Source organism: Chlorocebus sabaeus, chromosome 20 (genome assembly GCF_047675955.1).
Source record: "Chlorocebus sabaeus isolate Y175 chromosome 20, mChlSab1.0.hap1, whole genome shotgun sequence".
Lineage (NCBI taxonomy): Eukaryota > Metazoa > Chordata > Mammalia > Primates > Cercopithecidae > Chlorocebus > Chlorocebus sabaeus.
In genome coordinates, this window is record NC_132923.1 from 22,488,248 (window position 1) to 22,508,941 (window position 20,694).

Consider the following 20,694-nt stretch of genomic DNA (forward strand, 5'->3'; position numbering starts at 1 on the left):
AGGCAGATGGGGGTGGGGGAGGATGGAAGAGGTGAGAGAGGAAATGCTGACTGCTGTGTGGGAAGCCAAAGAAAGCTGGGCATTGCCTGGGGGAAGGAACCCGAGCCGTGGGGACAGCTGGGGAGCAGCAGGCCCCTCTGCAGCAGCAGCAGGAGCCCCAGGGACACCCCACCTGAGGGCCCGGCATGGCCTGTGGGCTGTGGCCTCCCCTGGAGGCCAGGCAGCGCCATTCCTGAGCAGGGAGGTCTCCAGGTTCACACAGTACAAAGAGACAGTTTCTCTAAGTGAAAGGGAGATCTGCAAACTTCTGTTGTGGCGCTCAGGCGACCCCTGGCATCAGGACCGTCCAGTGCCTCGGCTTCTCCCTGGGCCTCTCTCCTCCCAGCCTGAGCCTCACTCTGTTTCTGCCACTCTGCACTTGGTGCCTGGAAGGGAGGAAATAACTATTAGTGTCACCTGCTTACCAATGGGAGACATTAGCTGGCTCTGGCAGAACATGCGGCCTCTAATTTTTGGAGGAGTTACAATAATGGAGCTCATTTGGTGCTTCATCGTGGTACTCCTTCCTGGGTGAGCAGGGGGAAGGGAGGCCTGGGGCCTGGTTTAGAGGAACCTCCCAGCAAAGAACTCTGTACTTCCTGGGGAATCTCTGGGATCCTGGCCCCATGTTCCCTCCATCCCGTCCCCCTCTCCCACACCGCTTGCTTCTCCTTCCAGTGAGGCATTGTCAGGATGCAATTTGGAGATGGCTGAAGCCAACCCACCAGCGGCCAGAGGCAGCTCCGCAGTGGGATGGAGCAGGAAGGGGCCCGAAAGTGTCTGAGGAGTTTGCTCTGCACTAGATCCCTGCGAGGTGTCTTCAGTGCATACACTCATTGGGCTTCACAGTTCACCCTATTTCTCTAATGAGGAGGCGAGGTCATCTGGTACAATGCTCTCATTTTACAGCTGAGGATGCACAGCTCAGGGAGGCACAGTGACTTGCTCCATATCATTCTACGGATTCGCAGCAGAACCAGGATTTGAACCCAGGCCTCCGAGAGCCAGCTTAATTTTTCCCTTAAGTTCCCTTACTGGGAACATCTGAACTGGAGCCTGAGAAGACACAGGATGCCCTCCCCAATCCTACTGATTGAAGGTGCTGCTGGGTAGGGAAGCCCAGGGCTGGGAGGGAAGAAAAAGCCAGCAAATCAACTCAGCTTCCATGGGGTCCTGCAGGCAGGAGCTGGCACCTCTGAAATCCAGGCTAGAAGATGTCTCATGCCCACCCTCTACCCAGGAACAACTCCAAGGCAGCTGCCTCTTCCTCCAACTCTTGCTGATTTAGACATCCATGGGGCATACCTGGCCCCTCAGCCCACCAGGCAGGCAGGGGGGACAGCACACCCAGTGGGCTCAGTGCCACCACCTGCCTCCATGTGGTGGGAGAATGACAGGCTTACAAACAGATTGCATTCTTGCTACATGCACGTCTTGGTTTTCCTACTAGCAGCTGGCCACGCCCTCCCCATGGTTTCCTCTTATGCCTCTGAATCAGGGCAAAAGACACCTGCCTCACAGGAGCCACCTCAATCATGACAATACTGCCCATCGTCAGAAAGAGTCAGAGACGTTCAGTGAGTTTTACAGTCACACGGCTGGAAAGCAGCAGGGCAGGGATTTGAACCCCAGGTTCTGCGCCCAACTCCATGCATCGCTCCTTGGATCTGTTTATACTAAAACTCCTGTAGCTGACTCATGGTTCTTCCCTTCTGGATCATGAGTCAGGTTCTTCATCGATGATTAGTTGTGGGTCTAGATGAAGGCCACCAAAATGCCTAAAACATTATGAGACCAAGGGAAGGTTCTTGGTTTTGGTGAAGAGAAGGTAGAGTCAAAACTCATACAGTCTTAGAAGGCATAACCTCTAAATTATGATGTAATAGTAGGTAGGAACTAGGAGGGAAGACACAGATGCCCCAGGCACTGGGTCAGTTCCGGGAGCGGGTGGAACACTGAAAAAGAGGCATTGATTGTTAAGCTGAATGTGGTCTTGCTGGGGAGCTGGGACTGGATAAGCTGGCTGATCTCTTGGGGCCTCTTGCTTCCTAGTGACATATGATTGGAGTTGCTTTGCTCTGATCCTTAAATATCCCACACCAAGGGAATGAATTTTGAGATCTCACACCTTCAGCTCTCCTAAGAAGCCTGTAGGGACTACAGACCATCTCCTCACCCCTCCTCAAGACCTATGGAAGCAAGGAAATAACAGTGAGGAATATAACTACAACTTTACAGGAGACAGGGGAAACACTTCACCAGCTCAAAACTTTTTCATATATGGATTTCCTCCTCCTAGTCCTGGTGGCTGCTCCCCAGAGAACTCAGGTACAAAGATCTATGCAGAGAGGGCCCAGGGTTCTTCCAATGAGCTGCCACGTTGGGGACAAGAGCTTTGGCCCAGGTGTTCTGCCCCTGTTGGCCTAGCTTCTCCCCCTCCCTCCTTCCCCTGAGGCAGTGTCTGCTGCAGCAGTTTGGCACTTGGTGAGACAATGACATAACAGGTGATTTTCGTGAGAAATGACGGGCTGAGGCCAGGGTGCTGCACTAGCAGGTTTAAGTGAGCGGGATGGATCCTATCATAGTCTGTAATGCAGGGTGACACCATCCATTTGTCTTCTTTCAAGAGGGGCAGGTGGGGGCAGGCAGAAGGGAGGTAAATATTCTAAGTCTCCGAGCTTCCTCTCTTGTCCTTCTTGCTTCAAGAACACCAAGAAATTTCACCTTCAAAACCTACATGGTCCTCGGCAGCCCTAACCCTCAATAACCAGGGACAGAAGATGGGGTGGAGTGGGGTGGAGCATGGACAGTCCCAGAGGAGGCTGGGTGGGATGGAAGAGAAGAGCAACGCCTTCAGAGTCAACAAAGCCAAGTTTGGCACACAAGACCCTAGGCAAGTTATTTAACCTCTATGATTTTCAGTACAATGTAGAGATAATTATGTGTTCCTGCCAGGCATACAGTATGAGTAAAATGAATTTAGTATGTGTTAAGGGCTGGGCGCGGTGGCTCATGCCTGTAATCCCAGCACTTTGGGAGGCCAAGGGCAGAAGATCACGAGGTCAGAAGTTTCAGACCAGCCTGGACAACATGGTGAAACCCCATCTCTACTAAAAATACAAAAATTAGCCAGGCATGGTGACATGCACCTGTAATCCCAGCCACTCAGGAGGCTGAGGCAGGAGAATTGCTTGAACCCAGGAGGCCAAGGTTGCAGTGAGCCAAAATCCTGTGCCACTCCACTCCAGCCTAGACAACACAGCAAAACTCTCAAAAAAAAAAAAAAAAAACAAAAAACAAAAAAAAAACAAGTGTTAAGTACCCAACATAGTCCCTACGAACTAGTAGATGATCCATGACTGTTAGTCTCCTCCTCTCTTGACTTTGGCTTTAATCGCCAAAATAAGTAGATTCAAAGAAGTGGAAGACTCTTCAAAATCCTGGCCAGAATATGTGTGTTCAATTGGTTCTTCCAACTAGATAAAAGCAATGGTTGTCAGTTCCTGAGACTTCCCTGGGGCTTGTTAAACACAGAAGTCCCTGCCTTCTGGTGAGGGTAGCATCCAAGAATTTGTGTTTCTGATTATTTCCAAGTGATGCTGACCTTATTGGTCAGGAACACATCCTTGGAGATCTATTGCAATAAGGAATATTTACAGAATGGTGTCAGATATCTTTGAAACACTGTCTTTGCTTAATACCTAATTTTCTTAAACCCTGTAAATTTGGATGAGTCAGCTTCTTGCTAAAATATAGCTACCCAGTGTGCCTTGTGGTGCACAGGAAAAAGGCAAAGGGAAGTGGTGAGGGCCAGGACCAGTCCAGCAACCCACATGGCTTCAATCCTTCGGAACCCTTGCTTGTGCCTAATAAAAGAGAAGAGACCCTTTCATTCCTTAACTTTTGCTTGGTAGCCCTGATATTTAATGACTTCGGTTGCATTAGGATGTGTTCCATGTCACAGAGATTCTAATAGGGTCTGACCTGGGGCAACCTCAGAATCTCCCGTCTTATATCACGAACTAAAGGCTATGTAGCACTCACCTGGGAAGCCTATCAATAATGCACACATCCAGGCACCCCCTCCAGAGATGATGACTCAGTAGATCTTGGGTGCAGCTCAGGAATCAAGTCCCCACCACCCAAGCTTCTAATGCAGGGAATATTCAGCCCACCCCCTGAGAAATACTTATGAGTCTCCCCCCGAAACCATCTCAATAACCACAGCAACCCTCCTGGGGAGACCAGAGGCTGAGGTTAAGCAAAGGCCTACTCTTGTCAGCCATTCATTTTGCCACTTTAACCAGGTGAACCCCACAAAGCTGAATTGCTCATTAATTCGACAAATACTTGTCAGCATCTGTTATACACCAGGCACTGTGCTCAGTACTGAGAATACAGTGAAATAAGTAAAACATGGGGTTGAGATTAGGGTGAGGCAAGTGAAGTACCCAGGAGGCAGAATGGAAGGGGGCACTCACTCTTGGATACATGCATGAACCTGACAGTGAGCACCTCCTTCACTTTTGTACCTGGGCACCTGCTTTGCCTCACCCTCGTCCTGGCCCTGGCAAAACAGACCCAGACCTGTCCTTCGGGAACACAGTTGGCAGCAGAGGGAGGAGCTGGAGGAAGTGGCCTGAGATGAGTGGGTCTCTGTCATGTGAAGAGCTGGGGAAAGAACGGTCAATCAGAGGAAGAGAAAGTGCAAAGTCACGGGGCAGGAATAACCTGGGGCATTTAAGGAAGCCTGTGAGGAGGGCCCTGGCACAGGGGAGGCTGAAGAGTCAGCCCTGTTGTGGAGGGCCCTGTAGATCTTGGTAAGTGCTTTTGTTTTTATTCCAATTGCAAGGGGATGCCGTTGGAGGTTTTAAACAAGGAGTGGTACAATCCATTTTCCATCTGGGGAAGAGCACTCTGGCTGCTGCGTGGAGAATGGGGCGGGAGAGCAAGGGAAGCAGGGAGGGCAGATAGGAGGCAGCTATATGCGGGCGTGGGTAGGCTTTGGCCTCCGTGTGGCACTGGAGATGGAGATAGGTGGACTTGAGATGGAATTTGGAGTTAGGATTATCAGGGCTTGATGATGATCTAAATCCAAAAGTGGAAGGCAGATATCCACATAGATGTCTCATTTCTGGCTTGAGCAACTGGGTGGATGGAAGGGCCACTTATAGGTTGGGGAAAATTAGAGGAGAATGTAAACAGAAGATGAAAAGGGCAGCTTTGAGCCTCTGAGAAATTCTAGATTTCCAGCCACATGGCCATGTCATTTTGGATATATGAGTCTGGAGTCTAGAAGAGATGTCTGCGGAGGGGCCATAAACTCGGGAACCATTAGTGTGGAGACGGATATTGACATTATGGCTGAGTGAGGAGAGGAGAGGAGAGGCTTGACAAACCCCACTGTTTAGAGGCAGGGATGGGAGAAGAGGCTGGCACAGGAGACCTGAAAGAGGCAGCCAGAGAGGTGGGAGAAGAATCCGAAGGAAGTGTAGTTTTCAAGAGCAGGGCAGTCAACTCTGTGAAAGGCTGGAAAGAGCTTCTCTACGGAACACCTTGCCATGGCAAGACCCAGAGATTCTGAAGTGTGGGGAGCAGGAGGTGGGGAAAGACGTTAATCTTCAGGGTGACTGTCCCCAAAGAGATGGTGAAGCTAAAGCCACTGTCACACAGTGCAGGCATGTGCCTTTGGCTGAGACCAAAGCCCTGCCTATTTGGCACGCCCCTCAGGGCACTTGTTTGCAAGAAACATTCCTCAGCTGCCCCAGGAGACTCCTCCGGAAACCAGGACCAAGGCATCTCCCCTCCTGCAGAGAGTCCCAGCCCCCACAGCCCTGCAAGGGGCAGAGAGCAGATCTCTCATCACTGAGATGCCTGCCCTCTCCCCAGGAGAAACTGGGAGCTGTTTGACAGCCACGTGGCAGGACAACTTGTGGCAAGAAATTAAGATGGATTTTCATCATTAACTTCATTAATGTACCATTTACTACCCCCACCGCCCCTGAGGTTAAGGAAGATGACAGTGGAAGGACCAGATCTGAAGTCAGGTCCTCGGCTCTGGGCTGTCATACACAAGCACCCTATGGCACAGACTTCCTGGCTTGACCAGGCACTGCCGCCATCTCTTCTAAAACTTCTCCAAACTCCACTCCCCTCAAGCTCCTTTCCAACCTCTCATAGCCCCTCTTTTTCTCCACCCACCTTTTAAAAAGTCATTAGGAAGAGATCTGCACCTCCCAGTGTGATTCTGACTCACGGATATTTGCCCAAAAGTAATGGTGCATGTGAAATACTAAGCCTCTTTTCAAGGGCAGGTTCACGAAGGAGAGGCTGAGGAAAAGTTTCCTAAACAAGACCATCTGTTTCTCTGAAGATGCTCAGATGCAGAAACATTTGCTTCCCGCTGGTGTGCTTTAGTCTCAGTGGGTCCCTAAGACAAACCCAGACTCAAGGATCTCACCCACATCCTCTGTGCACTGCTGCTCCACACCGGCTTGGGGGTGCCTTCTCCTCCATGGGGCAGTCCTTAGCCCTGTGTCCACACTGCAGGGTGAAGTTGGAGTATACTGAGTTCATTTAAGGAGCCTCAATTCTGGTTGATCATTTATTCATAATGCTGCAAGGCCCTTGGGGCAGAGAAGCACTTGAGAGTAAAAGCAGTCACGGAACTCAGAACAACCAGAACCTGCCCCAGCACCCAGCAGGAAGCCCTGAGCGTCACAACAGACACATCCCGCCCTTCCACCCCAGCCACCCCCAGCATTCTTGCTGAAACCCTAGGAGCCCAGGCCTGAGGAGGAGCAGGGAATCAACTCACGTCACCCAGGCTGGTGTTCACAGCAGGAGCCCCCTCTCGGCACCCTGGGAAGGAGTGCCCACTCCCACAGCTCCTCTCTCCCAGGCGAGAGCTGAGCCAGTCATGGGGACATGGGGCAGGCAGAGCGTCAGTCTCCACTCTCCTCCTGCAGCCCCTCACCCAGCAGTTCAGCACATCCTGCCGGGTTCCTCTCGGAAGTCCGGACTTTGCCTTGGGGTAGTTGTGAGATTTCTCCCTTGGCCTTTACCACCCAAGAGCAATGGGAGCACAACCCCAGGCCAGACCAAGGGAGTCAGAGGAGGTGACCCAAGAGGAGGTGACAGGACAGCTGGCCTGGAAGATAAGAGTTGTCCAGAATGGTCAGGGGGATAGAGAGGTTATTTCAGGCAGTGACCCAAGAGGAGGTGACAGGACAGCTGGCCTGGAAAGATAAGAGTTGTCCAGGATGGTCAGGGGGATGGAGAGGTTATTTCAGGCGGTAGAAAGAACAAGACGAAGGCATGAAGGTGGGAAAGATCTTGGAGCGTTTAGTGGGGAGGTGTCATCAAGAGGCAGGATGGTGTAGTGGCTGAGAGTGGGGACTCTCAAGCTTCTGTCCACATCTTGGCTGTGCCACTTAGTAGCTGTGTGCCCTTGGGCCAGTTGCATAACCTCTCCGTCCTTCAGTGTCCCCAGGTAAAAAGTGGGGATAACAATAGTAGCCATCTCGTAAGGCTTGTGTGAAGATTATATGACATCATACATAGAAGCACTTAGGGCAGGACGGTGCATAGTAAACACTCAATGTTATGGTTATTATGGCTGGAGTGTAGGGCACCTGGGGCAGAACAGTGGAAGGTGAGGCTGGCTAGAAAGGTGAGGGAGGGCCACCCCGTGAAGAAGCTTGAATGCCATGTGATTCTGCGAATTAGTGGTTTTTCATGCCGACTCCTGAAAGTTCCGAGGAGGTAGCCCGAGGGGTTGAAGGTACTCTGGGTGCCCTGTCTCTGAGCCGCTCTTCAGCTGCTGCATGTGATTGGGCTTTTGGATGATACTTCATTTGAAGAAGAGGCTTTCCAACTACAAAACAAGTGTGAAATGAGAAGCCACTGAAGAATTCTGAGCAGGAGAGCAACCTCTTGGTTACAGCAAGGACGATGGATTGGAGGGGGTGGGCAGGGGGAGTTAGAAAACTGCAGGGATCTGGCAAAGGTGGTGCAGGCCAGAGCTGAGGTAGTGCAGGGGGGATGGGAGGAGAGGGCCTCAGAGTTTGGGGACACTCAGAAGCGAGAAGCTGTGCAGCTCGGGCACTGAGTAGCCGTGGAGGGCGTAGAGCATCTGAGCTCATGCTCACTTTCACCCTGCCCCTGCCACCCATTCTTTACAAGCTGCTGAAGTGCCAAACTACTGCAAGTCCTCCAAGGGCTCTGCTTTTCACAGGAAGCAAAATCCAATCACTTCCAAGTCCTCCCTTGACCTCCCTCTTACCCTTTGCTTACTCTGGTACTACAGCCACCATGTGCTTCCCCCAGCCAGACCTGCAGCACTCTTTGCTAGCCCCTCTGCTGAGAGCTCTCCTTCCACTCTTGGCTGCTCCTCCCCATCTTTCGGGACCACTCTGAGTAAAGTGGCCCCACACCCACTCACTACCCTTGGTCAGGTCCCTGGCTCCCTTGCTGCCCTTGGGTACCATCTTGCTGAGTGTACTTTTGTCTCCCTCCCTTAGATATGAGTTCCTGGAGGGCCTGGACTTTGTCTTATCATTACTGTCTCTTGAGAACCTCCAACATTTAGTGGTTGTGTGACAAATGAATGACACACATGAAAATGGTCTCTGGTGTGGGTGTCTGGGTTGAAAGTGACACAGTGGACAGAGTAGGAAGTAGAGAAGGAAGGGCAGGGGTAGACCCAGGCTCCCATCATCTGCAGAATCATGGACAAACTCCCAAGTATGGGCTACTAGGCAAGCAAGGCTGGCCTTGCCTGGGGCCCTGTTTCTAGCCTCATCTGGGAGCTCTCCGCCCCTGTTATCACCATGCTCTCAGCCACAGGGAACCTCTCATGCGCCCTGAACACTCCCTGCCCTTTCCATGTCTTTAGGCACTGCTGATCCCTCTCCAAAGAAAAAAAGCAAAAGCCCTTGCTTGTTTTTTTCTGACAGAAATCTACTTTTACTCACCTTTCTAGATCCTACCAAATATCACCCTCTTTGGGAAGCCTAGCTTGAAATCTGGGACTGAGTTCCTTGTTCCTTGCTCTGCATGCCCCCATCTTGTCCACACCTCTGTTACTGCACCGATCAAACCAAACAGTACTACCTACTGATATGCCTTTCTCTCCCCTGCCCCTGTTCCAAGACCATGAGCACTTTATAATAGTAGTAATAATTATAATAGTAGCCAATACTTACTAAGCACCTATTCTGTGCCAGCCACTGTGCTAAGTAAGCACTTTGCACAAATTACCTCATTTAATCTCTAGGGCAACCCTAAGAGGTGAGTCCTATATTCATCCCACTGTACAGGTTAGGAAGCCAAGATTATGAAAGGTTAAATAAGCCATGCTACTCTCTTAGGAGTACTTAACCTCTCATAGTCTTGAGAGCTGGAAGCTGGATCTGACTGACCCCGAATCCACATTCTCAACCATTTGTTCATTAACCAGTATTTGCTGAGCACTTACTACACATCAGGCACTGGGCTACACATGAGAGGTATAAGGATGGATAAAACCAGACCCCATTCGTGCCTTCAAAGAGCATACAATCTGGTGAGAAACACAGGCATTCATCATGTAATCCCCAGATCAACATAAAAGTTTTAGTTGTAGTGTGCGCTTCAGAGAGGAGGCCTGTGTTGCTATGGGAGGAGATATTACGGGGGCTGGCTCAGCTCCACGTATCTGGCTTCCACATCTGACTCATCTCTGTACCCCCAGTACAGAGCCCCAGGCCCATAATGCGGGGTTGCTCAGTGAATATTTCTTTAGCCATTGGAGTCCAGTTGGCTTCCACCCCATCTCTCTTCCAGCCCCCCTACCCTCCCACAACCCCTGGGGAACTTAACAGCACTTCCTGCCCAGTGCTTCTGAGATCTTTTTAGGTCTCCTATGGCTTTCCTGAAAGTGTAGCGGATGCTTCTCTGCTGATGATGAGAGATTCAGACAAGCCACTTAATGACTAAGAGACTAGAAGTGTTCTGTAAGAAATGGGGAAGCATTGTTCTTGCTTTGCTTAGCCTGCATTCCCAGGATGGACTCAGAGGCACTGACGCCACTCGCTGCTTATTCAGGAGGAAACATGGTTGGCCTTGGAGAAGAACAAAACGTTTGAGGGGCAATGGGGACTAAAAAAAAATGGGAGCATTTGGATTTCAGAGTGAAATTGCTAGATTCCTTGAGACAGGCAATAGACACCACTTAAGCATCCTTGGGTCATCTCAGTTGGTGATGGCTGATAGATTTTCCAGTTGGAATCTTGGGTTCTCATGGCTGGCAGGGACCTTGAGGATAGAGCATCTCATCTAGAACAACCCCTACATTTTATAGCCCGAGGACCAGGGATGGGAAATGATTTGCTCAAGGTCTCACAGCTAACTGGGGGCAGAGGGTCTAAAGTCCAGGTCTCCTGATTCATGGTTCACTGCCCTTTCATGGGCAGCCCACAAATAGAATATCTTTTTCTATGCCCTGGACTAGGTGACTGCATCAAGGAGAGAGAAGTGCTTTAATCAGTTGTTGCAGAGGGGCCTCTGGGAAACCAGGGAGTGCAGTATTGGGCTATAGATAGGTGAGCCTTTAAGAATCTTACTGTCCAGACACCCTGGGCACTGCAGCCAAGGAGAATGCTACTGTTATGGGCAGCAACATCAGGTATACAGGTTGCACTGAAGGACAGATTTCTCCAGAAGCCAACATCCTGGCTCCCTCCCTTCAGCAGGTCCACCTCCTGCAAGCACTAGCCAAGACTTTCAGCCAGCTGCTGCTGAGCTCTGATCTACCCTATCAGCTTCTAGGTTAGCAGTCTAGAGGGCTATGCTGGTTTCTACTGCTTTCTGGATAGCAGTGACCTCTCCTGCACCAGAGAGCTCATTACCAGTCAGGGGCCCTAAGGCAGCCTCTCCTGACAGCAGGTGAAGATGAAAGCAATAAGGCGCTAGCTGTTCTGAAGCCCCTGGTCACCCATGGTTTTATTGAAGTCCAAAGTCTCAAACACCTCTAATGAGGATAAAAGGCTGGTAAGCCATGTGGGATCTGACTGAAACCTCCTGAGAGAGGGTAGTTCAGAGAGAGGACCTGGTGAGGGCTGAGCTGGGGCCTGGCTTTCCAGAGAGAGAGAGAGTGACTACCAGGAGTTGCTGACCCTCTCTGTTTGCTTAGCTGTCATCTCTTATTTACTCAAAATTAACCTGTTTATTTTCCCTTATTAAATAATCCAGTCCTCTGCTGCTTGTGTGTGCAGGAGAACAGTGAACCAAGAGCTGCTAACTTGCCACCAGGCACCGTGAGGGCCAGCCACTCCCCAGGGCCACTCCCCAGACAAAACCAGGGCTTTTGTCTTCTGGCCCTGGTTTCCTCACTGCCTCCAGGTCATAATGGGATCTTGGGCCAGTCCTTTTACCTGGCTGTGCCCATGGATGGAGAGTGCAGTTCACTTTTGGGTGCAGGGGCCACACCACACTGCAGACTCAGCACTTGCATGTCGCCGGCTGCCACAGTCCTGTGAGAAAGAGCAGGGGTCCTGCAAAAACCAGGAGGTCTGCGGTTCACTGCTCCCCTGGAGGGAGCCATCCTTGACAGCAGTTCATAGAGCCTGGGGCGATGCTATTTACCCTGAGGGACCTCTCATACCCCCAGGCAAGCCTCCCAGGTCCATAACGAATAAACTCAGACTCCCCAAAAAGAGACAGCCTGTGAAAGCGCAGGCAACTCCGCATCTGTAGGACATGGTGGTGGGGAAAAGGGGACAGCAACCTTTTGTTCGCTCCCTCTCAGAGGGGCCATAGGAGCTTCCAGAGTTCTTCCCAGGGCCCTGACTCGATCATAACACTGCACGAAGCACCACTCCTTCCAGAGTTCTTTTACTAACATGTAAGCGCCCCTTTCTGCGAGCATTTCTGTAGCTGCTTTTGTGTCCTTCTGGGCACGCTGAAGCACAAGCAGGTGCAAGGCAAGGGCCCTGTCACAAAAGGAGCTCTTGTCACTAGATGCTGGGGGACACAGCTACAGGGAAAAGGAGACTTGGTGACTCCTGTGAGCTGTTCGAGGACAGGAAGCCCTGCAGGGGTGTTAAGGAGAGATGCTCACTGTGGCCTGGACCCTGGGTGAGGGTCCATGGGGGTGTGGTGTGGGGGCGTGATGTAAGTATAGGAGTATCCAAGCCAAGAGGAGAAGGGGAGGCTTTTTGGCAAAAAGGACCAAAGATATACCAGCCATGTGGAGCGGAGGGTTGGCATAGAGAAGGGAGAGAGCAGCAGGTGAGGAGGTAAGACAGGGCCCAGTTGCTGAAAGCCCCAAGTGCAAGAAGATGAGCCTTGACCCCAGAAGCCAAACAAGAGGAGCCACTGAAGGTGTTTGAGCAGTGGCACTGATATATGAAAATCTCACACCAAAGCGCTCATTAGTCACTCAGCCTTGGGCCAGTTATTTAACTTCACCAAACATGAATTTTCTCCTGTGTGCAATAGGGATGATGAGAGAGAGAGCACCTACTTCACAGGGCTGAGGTAAGACTCACCAAGATAGTCTAGCCAAGTACTTAGCAGAGGCCTGGCACACAGTCCATGTGCAATGGGTTGGTTCCTAGTACTGTGCTCACTGAATCTAAAGGGTTTCAGTAACTTGGGGCTTGAGAGGTTATTAAGGGAAATAAAGGGGCTTCTCTTTATACCTCGGTGCCTCTGTGAGACATGGAATATTTAGCCAGATGTGATGCTGATCTGCCCACTGCCGCAGGACCCATGCCAGAGCACAGGGCACTTGCTGTGTGTGTCTCTTTTGACTAGGGGTCTAGGGAGCCAGGAGATGCACCTGAGCGAGATGGGGACTCCAGCACCTTCTTTTAACCGGTTACGCCCCACTAGACCAGCTGCATTTCGAGAGTGGGGACTGCATACTCTCCACAAAGCATGGTGCCTCTGGGAGGCACTCTGTAAATGCGAATGGAAATGCAAATGAACAAGTGGATGGAGTGTACGCCAAGGTGCAGAAGGGTGAGGGTTCCCTTGAGCAGCTTCCTAGGTGAGCTGGAAGGGCATTGCTCAAAAGTGGAGTGCAAGGACCACTCTCCCGAGAGTCACGAGTCCAGGCAGCTGGCAAGGTTTATAAACCTGAGCAAGTTCTTCGTCTGTGAAATGGAGGGGAAAATGCCAACAGGCCTGCCTCACAGAGTTGCTGAGAGCCTCACAGCTGGAAGTGATCTTCATGGAGGCGCTCCACAGGGGCTGGTGTGGGATGGCTGGCTCTGTGTGCAGGAGGGGTGGCTGTCTCCGCAGTGTGCCCAGCCCTGGCCCCAGCCAGGCCCTTCCTGGGAAGCTGGGGGTATTCACCTTCTGCTGTTCCTAGAATTTGGTTTTGGGGGGTGACTTTATTTCGGGGATGTGGACAAAAAGACAAATCTAGGGCTAGAAAAGCGGGGGCGGGGGGGGGGCGGTGTCAGGGCCGCCCAGAGGAGAGTGTGGTGAGCGCAGGCTCTGGAGATACGGGGAGACAGGGCCTTGGCTTATTCTCCAGGGGGGACCAGGCTGTCGGAGTCTCCATGAGAGGGTGGCTTTTTGCAAGGAGAATGGACCAAAACCCTGGTGTCACCCTCAACTCTTCTCTTTCCCAGAAGTCATTACCTCCTTAGAGAGGCCTTCTCTGGCTAAAAATTCAACAACTATAGCCTCCTGCTGGTCATTTTATATTCCCCTTCTCTGCCTTTTGTTCTCCTTGATACTTTTGACTAACTTATGTACTTACCTCTTTTATTGTCCTTTGCCCTAATAAAATGTAAGCTCCACTCGTAAAGATGACAACAATAGACACTGGGGACTACTAGAGTCGGGAGGGATGGAGGGGCAAGGTTTGAAAAACTAACTGTTGGGTGCTATGCTCACTACCTGGGTGGCAGGATCATCTGTACCCCAAACCTCAGCATCACGCAGTATACCCATGTTACAAACCTGTACATGTACCCTCTGAATCTGAATCTAAAATAAAAGTTGAAATTATTTTTTTAAGTTGAAATGTATTTTTTAAGTTCCAGGAAGGCAGGGATTTTTGTCTGTTTTGTTCTCTCCTCTATCCTTAGCACTCAGATCAACACTTAGCACATAGCAGGTGACCAATAAATATTTGTTGACTGACTGAATTACTGGATGGATGGATGGATGGATGGATGGATGGATGGATGGATGGGTGGATGAGTGGATGGATGGATGGGTGGATGGATGGGTGGATGGGTGGGTGGAGGGTGGATGGGTGGGTGGATGTGTGGGTGGGTGGGTGGGTGGGTAGATGGATGGATGGGTGGGTGGATGGATGGATGGATGGATGGCCTCATCTGAAATCACCCCAAACCCTGATCTCTTCCTCCTCAAACCTGACTCTGAGAGCCCTGTGAGAGACAACATCTCCGTATCTTGGAGCTCCTCCTCAAACCTGCGGGAGGAGGCTTCACCATGACAGCGCCCTCCTTCATCAAATGGAGGAAGCAACCTGGCAAGGCACTGTTTAATGCCACACATGGGTGTGCTTACTGTCTTTGAGGTTTTCCTATTCTCTCAGAAACTCCCAGGAATCCCTGGCCATGATGATTCTGGGGGCAGGAGAGGCAGCAGAGCGTGTGCTCTGTAGCTGGGTTTATTTTTAAAGGATGACTACATTTAAGGAGAAAACAGAAAGTGGACCTGAGGCCTAGCATCAAACACTTGCCATCAGATGGGGTGCCAGGTGTTTGTCTCCTTGGTTGGCTGTGATTGACAAAGAATTACTGCACTGAGGGGCAGAAGCAGAAAAGAATCATGGACCTGCTGGGAGAGGGGACACCTGAAGGCTAGAGCATGTGTCTCGTCCAGGACACTGTCATGACCACATGCCTGGATGGGCAGGAAGTCAAGGGGGTCAGTGACTGAGAAGGGTGAGCTGGAGGAGAACAGGAAGAGGCCACAAAGGGGCTGGTGGTTGGAGGCTGAAGCCAAGGGGCATATGGAGAGCAAGTCAGGCCAAAGGCAGAACGGCAAGGACCAGGGTCAGAATGTGGTTGACATTGAGAGGGAATGTTGGAAGGGGCAAATTGTACTGAAGAGGCAATATTGTTTCCATTGCCTTTTATACCCGGTTATTCGCAGCAAGGAGGTCAGTCCCTTAGTCTTAAAAACAGAGCACTGTGTCTCCAAGAGCCTCCTCCTGACCCCAGAGAGCCCCAACAGATGCTGCACAGGACATGAGGCCCGTGGTCTGCAAGCCCCTCATCTTCCCTCTTGTCTGCTTCTTTGCAGGAAAGCGTGGACTTGGGAGAGATCATGTTCTCCCTTTGCTACCTGCCCACAGCGGGCAGGCTCACCCTCACGGTGATTAAGTGTCGGAACCTCAAGGCCATGGACATCACAGGCTATTCAGGTACTTCTCTTAACCTGAGTGGCCTGCCGGCAGCCCAAACATTAGGATTTGGAAGGATATTCAGGGAGAAGGGGAAAGAATTGTCAGCATTCTTAGAATAGAAGCACCAGCTCTGGACGCAAACTGCCTGGATTCGAACTCCAGTTCTGCCACTTCTTTGCTGTGTAAATGCTTTGGTTTTCTAGTCTGAAAAGTGGGAATAATAATATCTTATATGGGTTGCTTTCAGGAGAAATGAGTTAATTCATGTAAATGTTCAGAATGGTGTCTTACACATATAAGCACTCAGTAGATATCATCTATTGCTGTCATTCTTTCTCTTAGGAGAGGGAGATAATAAGAATTAAATATACAGGATTTAAAACTTAAGGATAAGTTTTCTTATTTATATGAGGCCCCAGGACTTCCGGAAGGGTTATGTCAAGTTTGAGCGTGTAAATGTTTGCCGGTCTGTGCAGGCTTATGGCAGCAATTCTGTGCACTGAGCCAAGGAAACAAATCTACTGAAAAGCAAAATGCATTTGTATCTGAGGCTTTACTGCAGGCCTCCTGGCCTCAGCCTCAGCACCAAGAAAGCTGCTAGGTACAGCAGGAACATAGAAATATAGTCCTATTCTAGTGACAGAGGAAATGCTTGTTTGGGGGCGGCTGCACAGCAACCTGCAGGATGGACGTAGTGTCAGAGGTTTGAGTCTTCCCCTACAATTCTGCAAGTTGTGGAAGGAGGTATTTGAGTTTGGAAATAACAGAGGAGTAACTTGAGTCTTGGGAGCCTCCTTCCCTCAGCAGCTCAGACTGCTCTGAGGAGTGAAATGGGGTGAAGCCTCTCAGTCTGGGCTGCACTCAGAATTGCAAATGTGGAAAAAAGCTCAGTTTGTTTCTCTAGATCCCCTGCCCTCCTGCTCAAGAGACTCTCGATGATTCAGATTACCAACGTAAAACCACTCAGGAAGTGCTTCTGAACTTAGCTGGGAATATATTAAAGAGTTTTCCTCATATTTGCTTTGTATTCTTTATTTATTTGCTGGAAAACCCCTAAGTTGTGGAAGAAGGTATTTGAGTTTGGAAATAACAGAGGAGTAGCTTGAGTCTTGGGTATAATCAGTTGCTGGAAAGAAGTGATGGCTGAGCCAGAAACACCTGGGCTCAGGTGTAACCTGGTGCAGCTGGAAGAAGAAGAGGTATCAGGCCTTGAAAACTGAAGTTTCAGGACAAGGTGGTCAGGAAACCCTAGAGTAACAAGTGTTTGTTGCAGCTCTGAGTCCCTCAGAGCTTCCCACACACATCAGGACGTGGGGAAAAGATTAACGGACCTCTTCTGGCCTGGGAAAAGCTTAGGCAGCAGCAAGTCAGCTTCCCCTAAAGTACAGCCAATGTAGATTTCATTTTAATACCAAAATAAGTGCATAACAGGGAAGAAAATTCACTGAAGACTCTCAAGGCTGCTGAGGGAAATAGGATTTTGCTGCCTAAGTCCCCACACTCTCTTCTCTGGTGTAATTAAATTGATGTGCTGGAGAGAAAGCCTATGGTGAAGCTGCTGAGGTCATCACAAAAGCTGCTCTGAATCAGAGAGTTTGGGGTGTGAGATTTTTTTCATGCTAATTTCTAACCTACCTTTCACAATTGCCCCTCTTTTTGACCTGGGTTTGGAACCTGTTATTAAACCTTGGCTTGATTCTGAAGATCCAGGGGTCCTCTTTTCATTACAGGTTTCTGTCTATTTTGTTCATTGATGTAAGCAAGTATCTGGAACAGTGGATAAAACACAGTAAGCATTCAATAAATAGATATCGAAAGAATGGATGGTTGGATTTACAGCATGAGGAACCTGGTCCAAGGGTGAAGCAGTGGGGGTGTACTGGCTAGGAGCCTCTCGAACTAGATCTCGTGTTCTTCAGGATGAGTTTGAGGTTGCCCTCAGCCCAGACTTATTTGATGTTGAACTAAGCTGGGGAGTGAATGGAGCTTATTAATTGCCTATTCTTGAATTGTGTGGCATTGACGTCTAAAACCCAGGATCTTCCTGTTCTCCATGATCTAAACTAGCCCTGAATCAATTCTCAAAGCCTATCTGCTAGAACCATGACACTAAAAATAGCACAAAATAATAATAAGGACCAGTATGCTACAAAGGGGTGGTGAGTGCATTCCAAATGCTGAATTTTGATGGCTCCCATGACAATGAGGCTGAAATACACTGCTGGTCTTTGTGTCCCCTCCCTCAGCTGCATAGAGCATCATAGGCTGTTAGAGAGGAAAGGACCTCCAAGATCATCTGGGGCCAGCGTTCCACTAGAAACCACGGATTTTTGCCCCAGAAAAGCCTAGGGAACAGTCATCTGTCTGCTTGGCTTCATGGATGCTGGTGAAAGTGTGGGTTCCTGCAAGGGAAATATGTATGCTGAATTTTATAAATTTCATATCAGCCAGGCACAGTGGCTCATGCCTGTAATCCCAGCTACTCAGGAGGCTTAGGTGGAAGAATCACTTGAGCCCAGGAGTTCAAGACCAGACTGGGCAAAACAGCAAGACCCTGTCTCTTAAAAAAATGCATATGCCTTGTAGGGGTGAACAGAGTTGGGGAAGTTTGCTAAGGCATTTGCTCAGTGGCTCATGGGACAAGTGGCTCTGCCTCTATTTTTCCAAGCCTCACAATATGGAAATCTGCTCTGATGTGGGAATGTATGGAAACAGGTAGAGCAGGGGAATGAGGCAGCACCTGAGCAACCTCAAGTCTGGAGCCACTTTGCAAGGCAAGATACATCCTTATGGATCTTGCAAGCTGCTGTGTTAAAGACAGATCTTGGGGCTAGCTCTGCCCATCTGTCTACCTGAACCTGAATAATGTCCTGGGGCATATCCACAGAGAATGGAATCTGTGGAAAGCAGAGCCTCATGCCAGTTCTCAAAACTCTCACTTCCTTTTTACTGAAAATCCCTGAGAGAGGATCCTTTCAAATGTATAGTTAGAGAAGCAGGTTGATGAAACACCTCATGGTCGCCCCATCAACCCAACCTCACGTCCCCACAGTTAAGGCATAGCTACTGCTGCCACATGAATTAGTTGGCAGCTCATTTAAGTGTCTATAGAAATGCCTTTCAGGCTTGGGGTTTCTGATCAGGTGTCACAATTCTTCCTCGTTTCCACCATGGATGTGTGCCTCATCTGAATGATGCCAGGGAGTACAGGGCCCTAGTGGGTGCTCAGTGTCCAGGAGATAGAACCACATGCCTATGAATCACAGAGCTGGGAAGCAGCTGCTTGGCTGGCACCTCCTGACAGATTCACAGGAGCCCTGGCTTCTGGGCAACAAGGTGTCTCAGCACATCAGTGTCTCGAAAGCTATTATTACCTGTGAGCCACCCTCCCATTTCCTGAGCTGTGCAGCATAAATAACAATTATGATGGTGACCGAGACACCTGCGCTATGAGATACAATAGGTATTACTTCACTTGGGTGAGTAGAAAATTTCAGGGTAGAAAGATGGCCATGAAATACCCATTCAGAAAACTAAAGAAAACAAAAAGATGGGAGGCACATGGAAGTTCAATAAAAGCATCTCTTTGCAGGATGGAGAGAATCCAAGATCCCACTGAGAAAGGAAATGTCAACCAGCTGCCCTGAGTCTCCCCGGGCCACAGCTCCCTCCTCCTCTACTGCCCAGAAGTGGGCAGGAAACGGCTTCCAGGGAAGCAGAGAGCAGGGCCACTTCCCGCCTTCTAGATGCCAAATGGAAATGAGATTATTGAGACAATGGGACCCAAAATTATGTTCTCAGGTGGGGAGGACATGAACAGCATCATGATTGTTGCTGTTCATTTCACTCTGACACATTGTGTCTCCTTGGCCGTTGTTGAGTCCTATTTTTACCCCACCCCAAAACCTTTATCCTTTGGTTTATGATTCTGAAAAAACAAAAAAGTCACTCAAGGAAAAGCACTCCTCATAGGTGAAAGAAATAGTGTCATTGTTCAGCCTCATCACCCTTTTGAGTCAGCCAGTGATTGACGAGCTGAGATTTAGGGCTGTGAACTGCATACCCGTCGGCAGGTGCCGTGTCTGATTTGGGGCCAGCTTCCCCATTAGTAAAAGTCCATTAGGCGCTCTCCCAAGAATACTGAGGTAGCTAAAGACTCTGCATTTATTAAGCACAGAGCGTCCTCAGAGACAGGTGTGCTACATAAATACAAGGTGGTTTAATTATTTTAACAACCCACTGATACCATCTGATGAGCAGCAGTAGGTCTAGGGCTTCAGTCCCTTTGCTGCAAATGATGTTTGCAGACGTCTGTTAACACACTCCATTCCCTTTCCTCTGTCCCCATTGGCACAGATCCCTATGTCAAAGTGTCCCTGCTTTGTGATGGGCGGAGGCTGAAGAAGAAGAAAACAACCATAAAGAAAAACACACTCAATCCTGTCTACAATGAGGCCATCATCTTTGACATTCCCCCGGAAAACATGGATCAAGTCAGCCTGCTCATCTCAGTCATGGACTATGATCGGTAGGTGGGCGTCCCAGAAGGATGTGATTCCACCCCTCACTCCCACTCCAGCACCAGCACAGGGCTCCTTGACCTTAGACCTTGTGATTCAGGGCTCAGCTTCGGGGTTCAGGCCTCAGCTCTATCTGTACCCAAGAAGGGTACAGGAGTTTGAGGAAGAGCATGGATTCTCCCTTAGCAAAGGTTCAAAGTTCTTTTCCCAACTGGCCTATTTCCATCAGGGGCAGCTCTATCCATCAGTTTCCCTGAATTCACCCCTTGCTATTCCCATTCTTCCATCTGGCACCAATCCTATTATCTGGCCTTTGAAATGCCCCTCTATCCTCTCTATTTCTGCTGTTGCTACTACTGTCACCCTGGGATGGCTGTGCAGCCTCCTAGCTGACCCCTGCCTCCAACGATTCCTGCCCCAATTCAGTCAACATACTAGGGACACATCTTCCTAAATGACAGCTTTCTTCCTGGACCCGCCCTTCTCAAGAACCATCAGTGGCTCCTGTGATCCAGGCTTTTCCCTTGGACTCTCACAGCCTTCCCTAATCTGGAACCAGCATATCCATCCAGTCAGATCTCCCCCCTCTCAGATATTTTTCTTCTCTTCCACACCTCCGGCTTTTCCCATCTAGGCTGGCTCAGAAACATTTCTCAACTACTCCATCCCCTATAACTCCTTCTCTCCAGTTGTCACTTTAGCTAAAGAAGAAAGAAACCATGCAATAAAGCCTCAATACAGGACTTTTAGCCCAAGTTC

General features: G+C 49.8%; 1 protein-coding gene across 4 annotated transcripts in view; it reads left to right on the forward strand.

Moving 5' to 3' along the window:
• SYT6 (synaptotagmin 6) overlaps positions 1-20,694 on the forward strand; it is a 69,072-nt gene that overhangs the window by 42,257 nt on the left and 6,121 nt on the right. For all 4 annotated transcript variants that reach the window (XR_012089974.1, XR_494011.3, XR_012089973.1 and 1 more), the window contains 2 exons: positions 15,313-15,433; positions 19,772-19,943. Coding sequence is in view for 1 of the 4 variants with exons in the window: in XM_007977487.3 (XP_007975678.1) it covers positions 15,313-15,433; positions 19,772-19,943 (293 nt within the window). In the remaining 3 variants the exon portion in view is untranslated. The remainder of the gene's footprint in view (positions 1-15,312; positions 15,434-19,771; positions 19,944-20,694) is intronic.